General features: G+C 54.5%; 1 protein-coding gene across 8 annotated transcripts in view; it reads right to left on the bottom strand.

The window, feature by feature from the left end:
• Positions 1 to 16,782, bottom strand: part of RNF213 (ring finger protein 213) — a 104,255-nt gene extending 87,473 nt beyond the window's left edge. Inside the window, exons 1-6 of one of the 8 annotated variants that reach the window (XM_075904095.1) lie at positions 16,660 to 16,782; positions 13,618 to 13,766; positions 6,948 to 7,222; positions 4,842 to 4,973; positions 1,560 to 2,270; positions 179 to 354 (exon numbers count right to left, since the gene is read on the bottom strand). In XM_075904095.1, coding sequence (XP_075760210.1) covers positions 179 to 354; positions 1,560 to 2,270; positions 4,842 to 4,973; positions 6,948 to 7,222; positions 13,618 to 13,726 — 1,403 coding nt within the window. In that variant the 5' untranslated portion in view covers positions 13,727 to 13,766; positions 16,660 to 16,782. Of the gene's footprint in view, positions 1 to 178; positions 355 to 1,559; positions 2,271 to 4,841; positions 4,974 to 6,947; positions 7,223 to 13,617; positions 13,767 to 15,135; positions 15,512 to 16,411; positions 16,565 to 16,659 lie in introns of those variants that run through there. The other 7 variants (XM_075904097.1, XM_075904094.1, XM_075904100.1 and 4 more) reach the window with 7 other exon arrangements.
• Between the last annotated feature and the right edge of the window lie 1,202 nt (positions 16,783 to 17,984).

Here is a 17,984-nt window from a genome sequence, read left to right on the forward strand (position 1 = left end):
AAAAGCAGAAAGCCCCATGTAAAATGTTGTGGAGGATTTAGGCCCTAGGAAACTTTTGTTTTAACCCTAGTCTATGTTGAAAAGGAAGCTCACCCACCTACAATTACCCTGGAGCAGCTACTGGCTGGACCTCATTATTTTCAACAGCACTTTAAAAAAATAGCGAAGCATACTCTACCTTGGCTTAAGTCTATTTGCACTGGCTTCTTGATTTTTCTGCTGCTTCTTGTCTTTGCCTGAAACAGCTGATGCATAATCTTTAGGACCTTCCACTGTCTTAGTTTGATTTGTCATCTTTTCCATTTCGTCTGGTGTCTCCTTATTTGGGGTTCCTTTGCCTTCTGCTTCCACTTGCTGTGACACAGACATACAGAATGAATCAAAAGCAATGAGCCGCAAAGACGTTACTTTAACAGGAACCAACCAGGTTGGCTCAGGATGGCATGTGATATCTGAAATACGATCTGCATGCTTAACAACCCAATTCAAAACGGATTCCGCTGGACCGACAGTGAGTGTTCTGCACCTGGGCTAAGTTCGGTTCCAAAGATGGGTCAGTTCTTCACTCCCCAGGGCCAGAGGAAACGAGGTGGAATCTTTTGACTAATCTAGCAGCCAGAGCTGCGAGAGTGTTCGGACAAGGTTTTACATGGAATCTAATACTGATGCTGGCAAAAGTCACCCTTTTGTGGGGTCTTGGAGGAGAAGGTGTAAAAGGAAGAGAAAATCTCTAACAGAAATCTACCATTCAACTGGCCCATTCTGGGACTGAGTCCCGTGTTCAGAGGAGGTGGCAAGCCAGCATAATGAAGGCAATGTATACACACTTCTGGTGCGAGATCAAGGGGATGGTGTAGACTGGACCACAAGTTCAGGGCAATGTGGTTTTTAGGTTCTACGGACAGGGATTCTGGGCCATTTAACAGCTGCACTAGCTTCATTACGAACAGAGAAAACTGGCAAGAGCAATTCTGAAAATTACACTCATTTCGCTGTACCAAGTTCTGCTCAGAGATGCATCTGAAAGCAAGGGGCCTTTGGAAAGGGGAAGACAGACTTTAACCCCAAGATGGGTTAGTAAATCACCCAGCAATGGAAACGTACTTGGACTACTGTCAGATAGTGACTCTTCTCCTAAGGATAAGGCTTCAAACCCTTGGAAATAACTAAAGGTGAACAGAGACGTTCACAGATGTAAGATGCATCTGTGCAAACTGACTGGCAAGACAGCACCCCGTGTCGTCGTCCCCCATTTCCTGCATGATAGCACCCTCTCATCCCCCCCACTTCCGGAAAGATAGCACCCCATGTCCCTCCTTAAGATAGCACCCCATTCCCCCCACTTCCTGCAAGACAGCACCCCGTAGCCCCATCATAAGACAGCGCCCCCCCACTTCCTGCAAGATAGCGCCACGTGCCCCCCCACTTCCTGCCCATCTCGCCAGGGAGTTCGGCTGGGGTGGCAGAAACCAACGGGTTGCATTTTACTGCAGTGACCGTTTCATAGCTCAAGAGAGACGCTTACTCTACCAGACTCAGCTGCCCACGTGGCAGTTTACCTTTGCAGCCGGAGCACTTGCTTGCTGCTTGAGCTCTTGTTCGATTTTCCTGCTCCGTGTCGTTCTCGCTTCAGAAACCTTCTGATTGGGATGATCTGCAGAAGAAGCGGAGTCCTTACTCTGAGGGGCTTCCACACTGGAGCAAAGCCCCACAGGCGCACTCTCTCCCTCTTCTTTGGAAGCCAGCCCGTCTCTGTCCCGCCCTGAAGTCTGGGTATCCGATCTATTTCCTGGAGGCTGGTCAACTTCAGCAGGGCTGCTCTCACTGTCCTTCTCGCCAGAGCCCTTGTTCTCTCTGGCCTTTGGTTCCTCACCTGGGGAACATACATAGTCCATCTTCTCCTCTGTGGCCATGGAGCCTGTAGGCTGAGCAAGCTCACCATTGGCACCACTCTGCTCTGGCTGGTGCCTGGTGTCACTGCTGCTGGGATGGTCTCCTACAAGCTTCTCTGGACGTTGACCTTCATTTTCCATGGGGCATTGGGAACCGTCCCCATTCATCTCATTTTCGTCATTACGGGGAAATGAGTCAGCTTCTCTTTTGGCCGCTTCGTTCTCTTGGTTTTGGCTTTCTTGGGCTGGACTTTTTGCAGCTGCCCATTCTGAGCTCAAAGAGTCCAGACTATAAGGTTCTGAACTTACAGAGGTCAAAGAGTCCTGAAGCCCAGAGTCGGAAGGATTCTTCTTATTCTTATTTCTCTTTCTCTTTTTCTATGTAGGGAAGGAAAACACACAGATACACCTTGGCTGACTCATAGTGGAGAAATCCTGTTTTCACCACTTCCCGTAACATACCTGGTATGTCCTCCATCCCATTCGTCCTCGTCAAGGGAGGCAGAACAACTAGCCTGCCTCTGTCATACCCCAAAGCCTTGCCCCTAAAACACCCTTGCTTATGCTCTCACTTTGGGTATGTCTACACTACCCTCCTAGTTCGAACTAGGAGGGTAATGTAGGCATACCGCACTTGCAAATGAAGCCCGGGATTTGAATTTCCCGGGCTTCATTTGCCTAAGCGGGGAGCCGCCATTTTTAAAACCCCTCTGGTTCGAACCCCGTGCAGCGCGGCTACACGGGGCACGAACTAGGCAGTTCGAACTAGGCTTCCTAGTTTGAACTACCTAGTTCGTGCCCCGTGTAGCCGCGCTGCACGGGGTTCGAACCAGCGGGGTTTTAAAAATGGCGGCTCCCCGCTTAGGCAAATGAAGCCCGGGAAATTCAAATCCCGGGCTTCATTTGCAAGTGCGGTATGCCTACATTACCCTCCTAGTTCGAACTAGCGGGGTAGTGTAGACATACCCTTTCTGATTTGTAAGACAAAGGGGAACTGGAAGGAAGAAACAAAATCACAGCTTAGTTCAGAGAGAAGAACAAGGCTCTGTGAGAACTCCTTAAAACTAGGAGAGTCCTAACCAAATACAAAACTTGGTAGATGCTGCTACCAAGACTCTGACCTAGACTCTGCTATTTTAAGTGGACATTTCACGTTTCCTTTCTTCATGTCCTAGAGCAGTGTTTCTCAGCCAGAGGTATCAGTCTCCGTAGGGGTACTCGAGAGGGGGGTAAGTCAACACAATGGAAATTTGGAGAAAACGGAATTTTTGTTTTAAGTTTTACAGTGCTTTATTATTTGTGTACTTTTTACACCCAAAAATGTCATCGCCCGCCTGGCTACAATTATGTTGTTTAAACAAATGTGTTGCAATGGTAGAAAAAAATTGTGTGTGTCTGAAAACTGTAGGTACGGGGGGTACTTATAATTTTTTTTTTTAAAGGGGTGCTTTATAATGGGCCTAGACTCTTCTAGGTATAGCACTGCTGTTTTACACATGCAGCAATCTCTGAGCTGCAGTATTTCAGTGGATAAGGAAGGGAGACCTGTACCTATGGCTGGTAAGTCTTTGGGGGAAACCTTAGGAATGAACAGTTTTGTATGCAACAAATAATAATATGATGCTCTGAGCAGGACACCGAGTAAGCCTTCCTGCCAGGCTCTCACCTGCTCCATTATTACAGCTGGTTGTATTTATGTGAGTATTTCACTCCTCGGCAAAGGTGAAATCTAGGGCCCAAGCAATGTAAGTAGGGAGCCATGGGTAGGCAGGGAAGGGTTATTATTGTTGATTTAAAAGCTGCTACCGCTAAGCCGCTGTGTCACTCGCACAGGTGTCAAACAAACAACTTCTACACATTCTGCTCAATGCCCCTGACTGAGCACAGGAAATAGAAAGGGTCAGTGTCACAACACGCGGCCACACATCTGGTGAGATGACAGGCCGTGGGGGCTTGGAGCACTGGAAGGGACGCACTGGCTGAAAGCAAGAGAATGGGAGCTGCGAGTTTCCTTGAAGCCAGCCTCCTCCTGGCTAAGAAGCCTCCGATGACCTCTTCCAAAACAAATTGGTTTCCTTCCTCACCCAACTGCCAGGCAAAATTGTCCAGCCCAGGCTGGAGTCGCCGTGTTTGCTGGCAGTGGGGCTGAGCTACTCACTGGGCCCCTGGGCAAGGCGGGAAGACCTGCTCAGTGCTCCTGGAAGGGGCGGGACTTCCAGCAGAAGGGGTGGAGCTAGTTTCCTGCAGCCAGCCCTTCCAGGGTGCCAGGAGCACACCCCACCGGTACCTCCCCCAGGCAGCCCTCAGTGCTGACTCAGTGCCTGGAGCACACTGTGCGGGGCTCCAGGAGCAATTTAAAGGGTCCAGAGCAGACTGGAGGCAGTCAGAGCCCCGGGCCCTTTTGAATTGGCAGGTCCCAGAGCAGTTGCTCCCTTTCCCCATCTTCTCCGTGGGCCTGTTTGCTGGTTTACAACTCAGACAGGTAGGAAGAAAAACAAAGGGACTCTTCCCACCTCATGCGTCTGTCTCTCCAGTGAGCACCCGGCGAGATCACAGGGAACTAAGCACAAGCCCTAGCGAAGGGCAGTGAACACACACGCACAGCTCCTGCGAAGCACAATGTTAAGCTGGAGGAGGAACGGAGTTAGAGGGATGTGAGGGAAGAAGAGAAACAGCAAACCCGTCCGCCTCGTTTGCTAGCACAGAGCCTGAGCAGAGTCTGGGTTCCACAACCAGAACGACGGACAGCCGGGAATCACAGACATTTCCTCTGCCCAGAGCTTCAGGCAGGAACCATTCAGGAAACTGCTACGCGCAGTTTTCGAGTTTGCTCCCTTCAGGCTGCCATCCAGCGGTTGACCCAGACCAGACACCTGTGCGAGTAACTGGGGCTTCAGGGCAAGGCGCTTGCTTAGGCTGCCCCGGGCTGAGGAACTACACGAGAACTACCTGCGACGGGCTGGTAGGAGATGGGCTGCTCTCCTCAAATGGGACTGGTTTCTCCTTTCTCCTCTTTCTGGAAAGGGGATTAGCATCCTCCAACTCCCTCCAGACTGCACCACTTGCAGCGTTTGCTGTCTGCTGAAAAAGGGCTTTGCTTTCAGAGAGACCAGGACGGGAGTAATTGCTAATGGATATTTCGCCACCAGGGCAGGGGTGCGTATTACGTGAGACTCTGCTCGTTAGTTGTAGCTTACATTCGTACGTTGCGGAGTGGGGAGGGCTTTTCCTATTTTCCCTACTTGAAACAAGTCAGATTTTCCTCCTGCTGCTCCTTGGGAATGTTATCCGCACAGCGTCCGAGCGCGCCCTCTCCAGCTACCACTTGGCTCACCAGCACACTATGCTGGAGGAGGAGAGACTGCCGTCCCTACAGGACCCACGTGACAATGGAAATAAGGATCTGCAGTGTTGCTGTAGACATGTCGCTCCCAGAGATTTATGGCCTATTACTGTACAGGTTGAACCTCTTTAGTCCGGCAACACCCATGGTCTGGCATGCTCTGAGTGAGTTGGATGCCCACTTGTGGGCGTGGCCAAGTTTCCCACGGTCCCATAAAGTTTGTTTACAGCCACCAGGCCTGGCTCGCAGTGTTCTGGGCTGTTCTTTAGCTCAGTTACCCCTAACGAAGCAATGATGCTGCCAGACAATACTGACCTCCCATGGTCCGGCAAATTTGCTGGCTCAGCACCAGTCAGATCCCAAGAGTGCTGGACTAAAGAGATTCAAACTGTACAACAATCTGTAACCCACGAACCCCCCTCCTTAGCCTAGGACTACAGGAGTGTTACCCTGCAGCTGGGCTCCTGGGATTCAGCCTGCACAGCTGTTTCACTAGTGTATAGACGCCTGGGTTTGGGCAGAAGCCTGGGTCTAGGACACTGGGTGGGTCCCAAAACTTGGGGTGTCACCAAAGCCAAGAAGTTTACATGGCAACGAAACAGCTCTGCAGCCTGAGCCCGCTTGGGACAACCTTTAAGTCCTCTGCTATACGTCACAATAAAAGAGGATTTGAAATGCAAGTAACTAAGAATCCGTATTCCCAGGCATTTGATGTTTTTAGTAATACGAGAGCGTGACATTAAACGACTGAGCAAAGGTTTACCACACTGCACCAGCGTACCCTCCTAGCCCAGATGCAACTTGTACCGCCAAGAGAATGCTTTTGCTAGTATAGCTTCCTTAGGCCAGAGCCCCAGAGAAAGGAAGCTATACCGTCAAAGCCTTTTTGGCTGGTGTAACAATTGTTACCCCAGGGCTTTTGTTGGTACAGACACGTCACTAAAAGGAAAAAAAAAAAAAATCACGTCCCTAAGGAACATTCTACTGGCAAAGGCTTCTAGTGTAGATCCGCCCTAATGCTGCAGCATTGGGTGACACCCCTACCAAGCAGCTATTGACTTTGGACAGAGAGATTGTTAATCCTGAAGCTTTCAACATATTGCTAGGGGGAGCTGTAGGATTCAGTATCTCAGCTCCCTACGCGGAGACATCATTTGGTACAAAATTATTTATTTTAAAATAATAATAGGATTTCCTTTAAGAAAATGCGGTCAGTGGTTCCAGACCAGCGATGGGCAACCCGGCTAGTGAGTGGGCCACATGAGCGGCCTCCATCGCAGTGGGCTGTCAGATTGTCGTAACCAAAAGGGTCTCCCGGGAGAGGGCAGTTTTGCACGCTGCACTTGTGCACCTAGGCTGTGCCGATTGCACCGTAGCAATGCTGGGATTGGCGACAGAGGGAGAGCTCAGCTCTCCCTGTCACTGCTGGGTACAACCGCCCATGCCTCCCCGCACGGGCATGTCACTGTAGTAACATCAACAAGAAAAACAATGACAGCCAGAAGCCAGCAGAACCTGGCCACTCTGTGAGCGAGCCACAGTAACAAACTGTCTCGAGGGACGAACAGAGACCCCTTGGGCCGCAGGTTGCCCACCGCTGGTCCAGACCATAAGCAAAAGGCATTAGTGACAGTCACCCCTTTCTGAGAGCGACAGAGAAAGCAGAGATGTTATTTGCTTGATTCACGTTACTCAGCACCTCGTGGCCTTACCCAATTCAGCACTGCAGGGAAATGTGTAGAATCCCCAAGGTCTCTGCACAGTGCACAGTCCGCACCAGCACATTCAGAGATACTCACTTTCTTCTTTGACGCACCCGTCTGACTCCCCAGACTCTCTGACAGCAACTCTCCTGGCTTCCCCTGCGCCCCTTCGGGCAGTGGTTGTCCATCAGCGGCTGGCACCGAGGGGGCACCATCTACCTTGAGTTCTCTGCCACCATCCACGTCCCCCTCAGGCACAGGAACGGGCGTTACATCTTCGCCTCCTACAATGGAGACAAAACCCTCTCTCAATTGTAGGCTCAGGAAACAAGGGGGAGAGACCAAGTGGAGCGGGAGAAGGAAGGAGGGAAATCGTAAATTCTGATTCAATGCTTCAGCCCTTTCTGAAGGGCTCACTGGAAAATGCTTCAGCAGGGAAAGGAGCAATTCTCAGCTGGAAACCAAGTTCAGGGGAGCGGCCTCTCGAGGTCCCTCCCAGGTCCAGTGTGCTAGGATTCTAGGAAGATTAAGACAAGTGAGACAGGCTCATGAAAACAACTGAATTGGGAGCCCCACTCGGAGGCTGCTTGTGTCACCTTAACACCACGGCACAAGCGGTTGAACTCAATGCTGGAAAAAAAGGAGGTTGGAGGGGGCTGGTCCTGAAAAGGATGCAGCATTTCAGCTCCCAGGCCCGCCCCTCGAAGCATCCCCTCCTCCATAAAAAGCCCCGCAGTTGCAGGGCTGGCGACACCTTAAAGCTCATAGTTCCAGCCTTGCCCCTCAATGACGCAAGTGCTGGCTGACAGGTGGCCATCCTTCCTCAGCCACCCTTCTCCACATCCCCCCATTGAGTGGCATGAATATATTCCTCCAACAGACACCGCAGTGACCAGGTGAGCAGACGGTATCTGGACACGTTCACGGGGCAGCTCCAAATCGGTGACAGGAAGCACAGGCCAGGGAAAGTCCATGAGAAACATACAGTGAAACATCCCTTGCTTGGCAATGAAACCAAATCTGTGGGCAGGTGAGGGGCTCAGACACACCCTTCAAGAAAACTCTTCCGAGCCGCCTTCCACTCCATGTGGCTTTGAGGGCTGGGGATGCAGCAGTGCAGTTCTGGCAGCACTAAGGGCTGACTGCCGTAGGCCCCAGGGAGCCCGGCCCCCCTCCCACCTTGCCCCAGCAGCTGTGAGCCCCACTGCTGAGGGGTGTGAGCAGCTCAAATGGCAAAACGTCCAGGATAAATGAACAAGTGGTTCAATCTACTCTCTTTCTGAATTCCTGATGCTAATTTATGCTGTTGATTCCTTGATTCACTTGTCTAATCTCCACCTAATTGTTAAATTGTGTCCTGTGGTGGGAAACAGCCTGTTTATTTGCTCCATAGAATTCACAAACCATATGCTGGATTGTTTTTATTCTCCAAGTGCAAGGACAACGTCTAAACCACCTTAAGCAGAAATATCAGATTGAAAACACTGACAAGCCTGGGGGGGGGGACGACACAGGAGACCCCTTGGGACTGTTTCTGGTGTGCTGACAGAGCCACGGACACCCGCCTTCCCTCTCTTGGGGCTTCTCCCCACCCTGTCCTGCTGGGCCAGCTCCCCTGGTCTCCCCTAGCCAAGACACAGCTGAGATAGCTGCTTCCCCCTCCCCCAGGAGCGATACAGACACTGAACCATTTGAGCTCTGGGGGAATGCAGTTCAAAGGCACAGCAGCCAGGAAACCAACCCGCAAAGAAATCCGTCTGCCACTGGGTGAGAGTTTCACACCTTGAAAGCCCATTCAGACAAGCCCTCTTGAACAATGGGAGGAGGAGGAGCACGCTGATGGCTCCCCCAGGGAACAATTACTTACTCCCAGCTGACAGTCAATACAAGCATTTGTATTAAGTGCAAACAGTCGGATCTAAGCAGCTGCAAGTGAAAACAGGCAGATCAAACTAAGTTACAGAATGAAAAGAAAAGAAAAGCAAACCCTGCCCAGCTAGTGCTAACGCGCTCACGCTGATTGCAAACTCCCTAAACTGTTCTTCTGCCACTTGAAGGTTTGCCTGGATCAGATCTTTTACTCTGACTGGGGTCCCCCTCCCCGCTATCCTTTCAGGCACGTCAGGCCAGCCAAAGCAAAGATACTGAGGGCTTTCCAGCTTTCATAGATTTCCTTTTGTTCTCCATCCCTCCCCCCCTTCCCTGGAAAATTACCAGGTTAAACTGAAAAACAACAAATAGTCTGGTAGCACTTTAAAGACTAACAAAACATGGAGATGGGATCAGGAGCTTTTGTGGGCACAACCCACTTCTTCAGATGACCGGAGTGTTGGATGTCCAGAACCGGTTGTACTGCTTAAACTGCTATCCCAGTACAAACAGGCAAGATCACATGTCTCTCCACAACCACTGCTCAAACTTGAGACAAAACAAGGCTATTTACAGCCAGTAAGCTGATTCATACTCATACACCAAAATAAGCACTACGGATCCAGCCGACTGAGATATTACAATTGATGGCTTACGTGAGGTCTTTTGTCCAGAGCACCTTTGAGTTATCTGTATTTGTATAACTGGACAGTGTCATACAGCATGGGGGGAGGGAACAGTCACAAAGCCATTTGGCTCAGGCCTGAACTAAACCCATTACTATTACACTCGGAGAGCAAAGAAGCAACCGGTGCAGAGCCAAGATACATTTGCTAGGACTAAAACTGAGCAATTGAAAAAGAAGGGATTTTCCATCAAGCTGCTCAAAATAGCGGGTGTTGTGTTGGTGCCTATTGAACTTCAGTGATTATTTAACCTTTGGAAAAGGAAGCTTTTTTGGGGGGAAGGGGACTCTGAACCTTTCAAACAGGGCCATCCCTAAGCAGGAGCAGGGGACGCCCCCCCCCGCACTCTGCCCCAGATCCCACCCCTGTCTCTTTCTGACTCTGCTCCGCCCCACAAGCCTCCTCCCCAGCATAGCAGGGGTCTGACGCTGGGCCTGCTCCCTCTCGCTGACCGTAGGGGGAAGTGGAGCAACCTGTCCGCACAGCCTGCTCCACTCTGCCCGCCGTGACACTCCACTTCCCGCCACCATGGGAGCGTGGGCGGGGCCAGACCGGCAGTGTGGGAAGGCACCGCCTCCCCCCACCTAGCACACCCTGCCGCATAGCTCCACGCAGGGGCGGTGGCTGTGCTAGGCAGGGGGAGTGTGATGTAGTGGGGGTACTTGCTGGGCTGTGGTGACCCCTGCTGTCTGGAGCAAGACCCAGCAGGGAAAACCTCACTAGGCAGAGGTATTGCCAAACTTGTTGAACCAGACACCCCCCATGGAGAGGAACAAAGGAAGGTGGATGCTGCCCTGGCTGGGGGGCAGGGCTGGAAGAGGGTTAGTTAGTTCCTGTCTGGAAGCAGGGGAGAAGGAGCTGGGGAGGGGGGCTGGGACTTCCCTATCTCAAGGGGGGCACTGAGGCCTCTTAGCCCCAGTTCCTGTAACCAGATTACATCTGTGCTGCGCTGTATCCTGGAGGAGCAATAAACCACCCTCAATTCCACTGGCTGGTGGAGTCTGTTTGTGTCATTTCGGGGTGCAGGAGACGGGGGACCCCAACGCGCCGTCACAGGGAGGCGTTGCCTTCCCAAACTACCAGTCTGACCCCGCCCACACGCCTGCCATAGGTCTACAGGGGGCGGAGTGCCCGCCCTCCCTGTGCCCATGCACCACCCCACCTCCCTGTGGTGCTGGGGGTGTGGCCTGGGCAGAAGGGGCAGGGTTGGGGGTGAAGCCAGGGGTTTGGCTCCTCCAGACCTACCTTCACCCACCGCCCACAGCTCCACTACTTCTTTCAAGCCCCCTCCCCAAGCAACGTGGCTGGGAGTTGGCAGAGCAGGCCGGGATCCGGTCACTCCACTTCCTGCCGCTGCTGGCAAGTGTGGGGCCAGGCCTAACCCCTGCTGCCAGCGCCATGCCCTCCACTTATCCCACAGACTGGCTGGGGCGCCAGCAGGCCCCCCAAAACACGGGCTGCAGTGCGGTTGCCCCGAACCATCCTATGGATGGGCCAGTTCTGCTCTCAAGCCTCCTTTATCCATCACCACAAAGCAGGAAAGCCCCAAACCCCAATTTTAAAATAACCCTTAGCCTCGCGCAGTGCCCAACACGACGTGTTTCGGGGGGCTACTGCCATAGAAACGAAACCCAAGAAGAATGGCGTCTCTAAGGCAGACACAGGGCAGGCCACCTGATTTGCATCCGATCCACTGTCAGGTGGGGGATTCCCAGGGTTGGGATTCCCAATTGCGCCCCCCTTTCTCCTGCGCGGATAAGTCACCCTGGGAACAAGCACGCTCATCCCATTTTGTAACAAACACAAACACCATGATTTACAGCAGGACACGTTCGTCCAGCCCAGGGGCAGACCCAGGCCAGGATCTCCAGCAGGCATTCCACAAACTCCCGTGCCTGACACAGCCTGCTGCCCACCCCTACCCCAACACACACAGACTCAGGATGCAACCGCACCACCCCGGGACAGTCCAACCTCTCCAGGGCCTCTGCTGCTTGCCCTGTGGGATTAGCCGGCCTGGATGCTCCGGCCTGGGCGGCCCTAACAGTCTCCTTCGGTCTCTCCTCCAAGCAGCTCCTAGTTCGGCTGTGCCGGCCTCCATTCTAGCCTCTCTCTGCCCCTCAGCCCCGCTACTTTTCCCGCTGCTCTCTCTTTGTTCTTTCTGTCTCTACAAGTCCTCCCAGTTCCTGGCCTTGTCTCCCCTCCCCCCCTCCACCTGGTCACTGGCTCAAACTCTCCCAGGTGCTGCATAATTATCACTGCCTCAGCCCCCGGCCATGAGGCAGGGCTCCCCTCAGGTGCCTCCTGCAGGCTCTGCTCTTCCCCAGCCAGGGGGCCAGATTCCCTACACACACCCCCAAAAAAAGTTTTCAAACTTTTTTCCCATGATCCAGCTGAAGACAATTGTTGACGCTGCAACCCAACACAATGGGAGTAGAGGGTGGGCTCCAGGGGCTGGGGATCAGAGCTTTGGGGTGTAGCAGGGGGCTCCGGCTTGGGGGTGGGGAGAGGAGTCAGGGCTGGGGCAGGAGGGGCTGACCTTGAGCAGTTCCTGGTCAGCGGTGGGGCTAAGGCAGCTTCCTACCTCCCCTGGCACCGCAGACCAGGCTGCCTCCAGAAGCACGTTCCCAGCCCATGGGAGTGCAGAGCGAGTGCTCAGGGCAGGGGCAGTGCACCAAGCCCTGTGTCCCCCCCGCCAATCACTACCACCCAGGAGCCGGGCCTGCTGCCGACCACTTCTGGGGCGCAGGGCAGCCTGTGGTGCAGGACAGACAGGGAGCTGCCTTAGACCTCTATCATCTCCCCCCTCAAAGGTGCCCAGAACCTCCATTGCTCACCTGATCCCCCTGCAGCACAGAGCCCCAGGGCCCGACATCCCAGGCCCCAGTGCCGGGTCACGACCCCTTGTTTGAAAACCGCTGCCCTACCCTGACCGCCCCACTCTGTTCTTCTCTTGCTGTGGGGCCAGGACCACAGCCAGGTTCTTCCAGTAGGAGCCCAGTGATCCCTCCTGCCCTGCCTCCTGGCTACGAGGCCTCCAAGTAGCCAGGCCCGAGCACGTTCCGCTGGACCCCACCTCTACGATCTACTTGCCAACTCCGTTCAGATCTGGTACCCCAGCCATAGGGGTACAGGATTACATGGGCAATGTCTGACGGGGGGGGTCCAGGCGACAGCCAGCACCGAGCGCCTCTCCTGCTTGAGTACCATCGCACGTCACGTGCACACATCACACAACTGGAGCCCTGCAAATCTGCGGCTATCCGCTTTAGAGCTGTGGGTCTCTGCATCCACAGACAGGCCGTACTGGGTCAGACCAAAGGTCCATCTAGCCCAGTACCCTGTCTGCCAACAGTGGCCAGATCCAGGTGCCCCAGAGAGGATGGTCCGAAGACAATGATCAAGCAATTTGTCTCGTGCCAACCCTCTCGGGCGTCTGACAAACAGAGGCCAGGGACACCATTCCTACCCCGATAGCCTTTTATGGACCTAACCTCCAAGAATGTATCTAGCTTCTCTTTAAACTGTGTTTAGTTCTAACCTTCACAGCCTCCTCTGGCAAGGAGTTCCACAGGTTGACTATGTGCTGTGTGAAGAACTTTCTTTTATTCGTTTTAAACCTGCTCCCCATTAATTTCATTTGGTGTCCTCTAGTTCTTCTATTATGGGAATAAATAACTTTTCTTTATCCGCCCTCTCCACACCACTCATGATTTTATAGACCTCTATCCCCCCCCTCAGTCTCCTCTTTTCTAAACTGAAAAGTCCCAGTCACTTTAACCTCTCCTCATATGGGACCTGTTCTAAACCCCTAATCATTTTAGTTGCCCTTTTCTGAACCCTTTCCAAGGAGATCACATCTGCACACAGTACTCAAGATGTGGGCGTACCATAGTTTTACAGGGGCAGTAAGATATTCTGGGTCTTATTTTCTATCCTTTTCTTAATAGTTCCTAGCATCCTATTTGCCTTTTTGACCGCCACTGCACACTGTGTAGCTCCGTTTTCCAGCTGCAGATACAAAATTTGTATCTGCGCAGGGCTCTTCAAATAACGTTGCCTCTTTCTTTGCAATAGCCTACCGTCAGCGGGGCAATAAACCCAAGCGGCCCCCATCCACCTACCTCTGTCCTGTACTTGTGTGCTGATGGGCGGGGCCAGTTGCAACCCACAGTGGCTGCAGAAGTTGGGAGAAGCATCTTGAGACACGTAGTTGCACTTAGGGCACTTCATGCCCGCCCGCTGCCCCCTCGGGACAAAGTGTTTATACCACCTGTGTCAAAGCAAGAGGAAGACAGACATACAGAAATGCTAAGGGAGGTGGCAAAACATTGCTTCATTAGTCACATGACTCTGGGCCCTTGCTAAATTTCACCCTTAGGACCATGAGAAAATGGGAACTCTGCCTATCTGACCTCCAGGCCTCACATAGTGTTACTTGGGGCATAAAGTGAACCAATCGCCCTGCTTCCCACACCTCACACGCCAGAGCACATTCAGGTCATTTATTTACAAAAGCAAGTGCAAATATTTCAAGGAAAGAAATAATTAGAAGTGTGTTAAGAGACCAAAACATTCACAGAATGTGGGCCTACAAGCATAAGAAAAATACAGATTTGTAACATGCAAACCACTATTTCCTCTGTGCCCATGTGGTCACAAGCTCAAGGCACAACTGTGCACTAAATAAACAAACTGCAAAACAAACTCAACTGCCTCCCCCATCTCTTTTCTTCCTGTGGAGTCAGTTTTGCTGCTTGCATGATAGTTGCCAAACAGCAACACAGGAGATAAAAATGCTTTACGTGCTCAGAAATGCAATTTGAAGCTGCAAAAACTGGTAGGGAGCTCTGGACTGAAGCTAATTTCAAACTCTTTTTTTTTTAAAGGAGAAAATCATTGGAAAGCACACTGATGAAGTCATTTTTTTGGGGAGCTGCAGGCCCTACCGGTACTCAGATTTGAATCTGGTTTACCTTCTTTCTGGAGAATCACAGTTAAAGAAGCGCTGACTAAAGAGGAGGTAACAGTAAGGAGGTGTCCAGGTTGCACAGTTTCTGTGTTCACTGGTTGCCTCTTGCCCTTTTACTCTAGTAAGGGCCAGATTTTCAAAGGTGCCCAGAACCTCCACTGATTCGGATGCCTACAGGAGAGCTGAATTCTTTTGAAAATCCATCCCTAAGCTCTTTGGAGCTGGGATTGGCTCATTGCCATGTGTGCACAGCACCATGGGACTGGGGCGTCAGGCCTTAGGGCTAGGCAAAGGAAGCAGAAGAATGAGAAACACAAGCCGGGCTTAACCTGGGGATAGGGGAACTTGGAAGTGGGCAGGTAGGGGCAGGGCTGCAGGTGGGAGGCCAGGAGGTGGGATGAGCAGATGGTGGCTGCAGGGTGGGGGCACAGGGGAGGAGGAAGCATGCAAGGGGAGGCCACAAAACCTGCCCCAGGCCAGGATGAATTATAAACCTCCCCCACTCTGATCCCCCCCCCCCCCCCCCGATCCCCCCCCCCCCCCGGCCAGGGCAGCAGTCAGGGTGAGGCAGACAGCCCCTCCCTCAGGCAGGGAGTGGGGGCCACCCCCAGGAGAAGGCCCCCCAGCCAGCTGTGCATGGAGGGAGCCCCTCCCCTTCCGAGCCCCTTACCTGCAGCCTGTCCTGCGCGAGGGGGCGGGGCGCAGCGGCAGGGGGCGGGGCCAACATGCAGATCTACTCTCAGCCCCTCCCGGCCCGCCGGGCACATAAAGCTTCCTCCCTGTGGCTGGGCTCCCATGCAAATGAGCTCCGCCGCTCGGCCAATGGCGAGGCGGTGAACACTAGCTGCGTGCAAATTGCCCCTCCCCCGCCCCCAAGAGCGAGGCGGAAGGAGGCATTTCCTGACTACAAGTCCCAGGGTGCATCGGGCGGTGACGGAGCGCGGCCGCCTGGGCCGGAGCACAACAGCGGGGCGGAGCCCGCCCCAGCATGAGCAGCAGCCGGGCGGCCGCAGCCCCGTTACCCGCAGCGCCCAGCCCCGCCCCCCCAGCCCGGCGGGCCGGGAAAACGGGGACCCCCCCAGGCCGGGAAGGAGGCAGGGAAGGAAAGAGGGTCCCCCCAAGCGGGGAGGGGAAGCGGGGACCCCCCCAGAAGAGGCGGCAAAGCGGGGCCCCCCCAGGCAGGAAGGAGGGAGGGGAGGCGGGGACCCCCCCCAGAAGAGGCGGCAAAGCGGGGCCCCCCCCAGGCAGGAAGGAGGGAGGGGAGGCGGGGACCCCCCCCCAGAAGAGGCGGCAAAGCGGGGCCCCCCCCAGGCAGGAAGGAGGGAGGGGAGGCGGGGACCCCCCCCCAGAAGAGGCGGCAAAGCGGGGCCCCCCCAGGCAGGAAGGAGGGAGGGGAAGCGGGGACCCCCCCAGAAGAGGCGGCAAAGCGGGGCCCCCCCAGGCAGGAAGGAGGGAGGGGAGGCGGGGACCCCCCCCAGAAGAGGCGGCAAAGCGGGGCCCCCCCAGGCAGGAAGGAGGGAGGGGAGGCGGGGACCCCCCCCAGAAGAGGCGGCAAAGCGGGGCCCCTCCAGGCCGGGAAGGAGGGAGGGAGGGAGGGGAGGCGGGGACCCCCCCCCAGAAGAGGCGGCAAAGCGGGGCCCCCCCAGGCAGGAAGGAGGGAGGGGAGGCGGGGACCCCCCCCCAGAAGAGGCGGCAAAGCGGGGCCCCCCCAGGCAGGAAGGAGGGAGGGGAGGCGGGGACCCCCCAGAAGAGGCGGCAAAGCGGGGCCCCTCCAGGCCGGGAAGGAGGGAGGGGAGGCGGGGACCCCCCCACTCCCCAGGCCGGGAGGGAGGCGAAGCAGAGACACCCCCCCCCAGGCCGCTGGCGAGGGGGCAGCGCTCCCCGCGAGCGGCCGGGGCTGGCAGCGGGGTCCGGCTCGCCCCCAGCCCCGAGCCGCCGCTGCTCACCTGCGCTCCGCTCGCTGCCCCGGGACCCGGCAAAGTTTCTGTTTCTGCGGGGGGGCGGCGCCGGGCGGCCGGTGAGTTTCGCTTTCCGCACGTCACCCGGGGCAGCGCCGGGGGGTCGGGCCCGCCCCGCCCCGCCGGGACTGGGCTTACTTCGGGGCCGTGCAAAAGGCACGTCCGGGGCTGCAGGGCTCAGTGCCGGGGGGGGGGGTCCCCCGCAGAGCCTGGGGCGCGCACCGAGTGTCATTTACCGAGGGATGCCTGGCTAGTCCGGGGGATTCGCTCTGCTGGGACCAGGTTCCGTCCACACACAGCGCTCGGACCGCGTCTGCACTGAGCCCGCTTGGGGGAGGGGCTTGAGGGAAGAGGCGTGGCCAGCGATCGAGGAGGGGCGGAGCCTAGGGCAGTGGAGGCATTGCCTCTGCCCTCCCGCAGTGGAGAGGAGTCATGGGGGGGAGGGTGCCCCGCATGGTCCACCTCGGGGCAGGTCTATGCTTACAGCGCTGCAGCCCCATAAATGCAGCTGGGCGGCTGTAGGGCTTCCTTGAAGACAGGAGTTACTCATGGGTCACGGGGCAACAGCCAGGGCCACAGGAAAAGCTCTGTTGGCTACAGAGTTAGATCAGGAACTGCAAGAGATGGTTCCCCGTAAGCCCACAGTGCGTATTCTACGGGACCATCCTGTGGGAAGTGGTCCAGGATCACCTCTGTCGCCATAGAACTGTCAAGATCTAGTGGGTTGCATCAGGACTACTTGGCCATCAATCCAGTGTCTTCCCTGCTGTGCCACAGATTTCACGTGGGATCTGACACGTCACTACGCCTCCCCGTGCCTCAGTTTCCCTTCTGTATATTGAGGCGGAGGAATGTGATAAATGTGTTACAAATTGTGCAAAACTTTGAGCTCTTCTAGGAAGAGGAGGGCGGTGCCGGAGGAAACAAAGTTTTTTCAATTTGTGGATCTCACGCACTTCAACCCCGCTGTCCATGTCTTCACTGCTATGGTTACTAGTGCTAGGCACCGTCCAGCATAATTTGTGATGCAGATGTACTCAGGGAGGCATCTCCGGAGTCCAAGAGGTGCCTTCTGGCATCCTACCCCTTCCTGCTGCAATTCAAAATGACCTTAGCAAGTTAGAGAAATGGTCAGAGGTAAACAGGATGAGGTTTAATAAAGAGAAATGCAAAGTGCTCCACTTAGGAAGGAACAATCAGTTCCATACATACAAGATGGGAAGCGACTGTCTAGGAAGGAGCATGGCGGAAAGGGATCTAGGGGTCATAGTGGACCACAAGTTGAATATGAGTCAACAGTGTGATGCTGTTGCAAAAAAAGCAAATATGATTTTAGGTTGTATCAACAGGTGTGTTGTAAGCAAAACTCGTGAAGTCATTCTGCCGCTCTACTCTGCACTAGTTAGGCCTCAGCTGGAGTACTGTGTCCAGTTCTGGGCACCACATTTCAAGAAAGATGTGGAGAAATTGGAAAGGGTACAGAGAAGAGCGACAAGAATGATTAAAGGTTTAGAGAACATGACCTATGAAGCCAGGCTTCATGAACTGGGCTTGTTTAGTT

Source organism: Pelodiscus sinensis, chromosome 20 (genome assembly GCF_049634645.1).
Source record: "Pelodiscus sinensis isolate JC-2024 chromosome 20, ASM4963464v1, whole genome shotgun sequence".
NCBI lineage: Eukaryota > Metazoa > Chordata > Testudines > Trionychidae > Pelodiscus > Pelodiscus sinensis.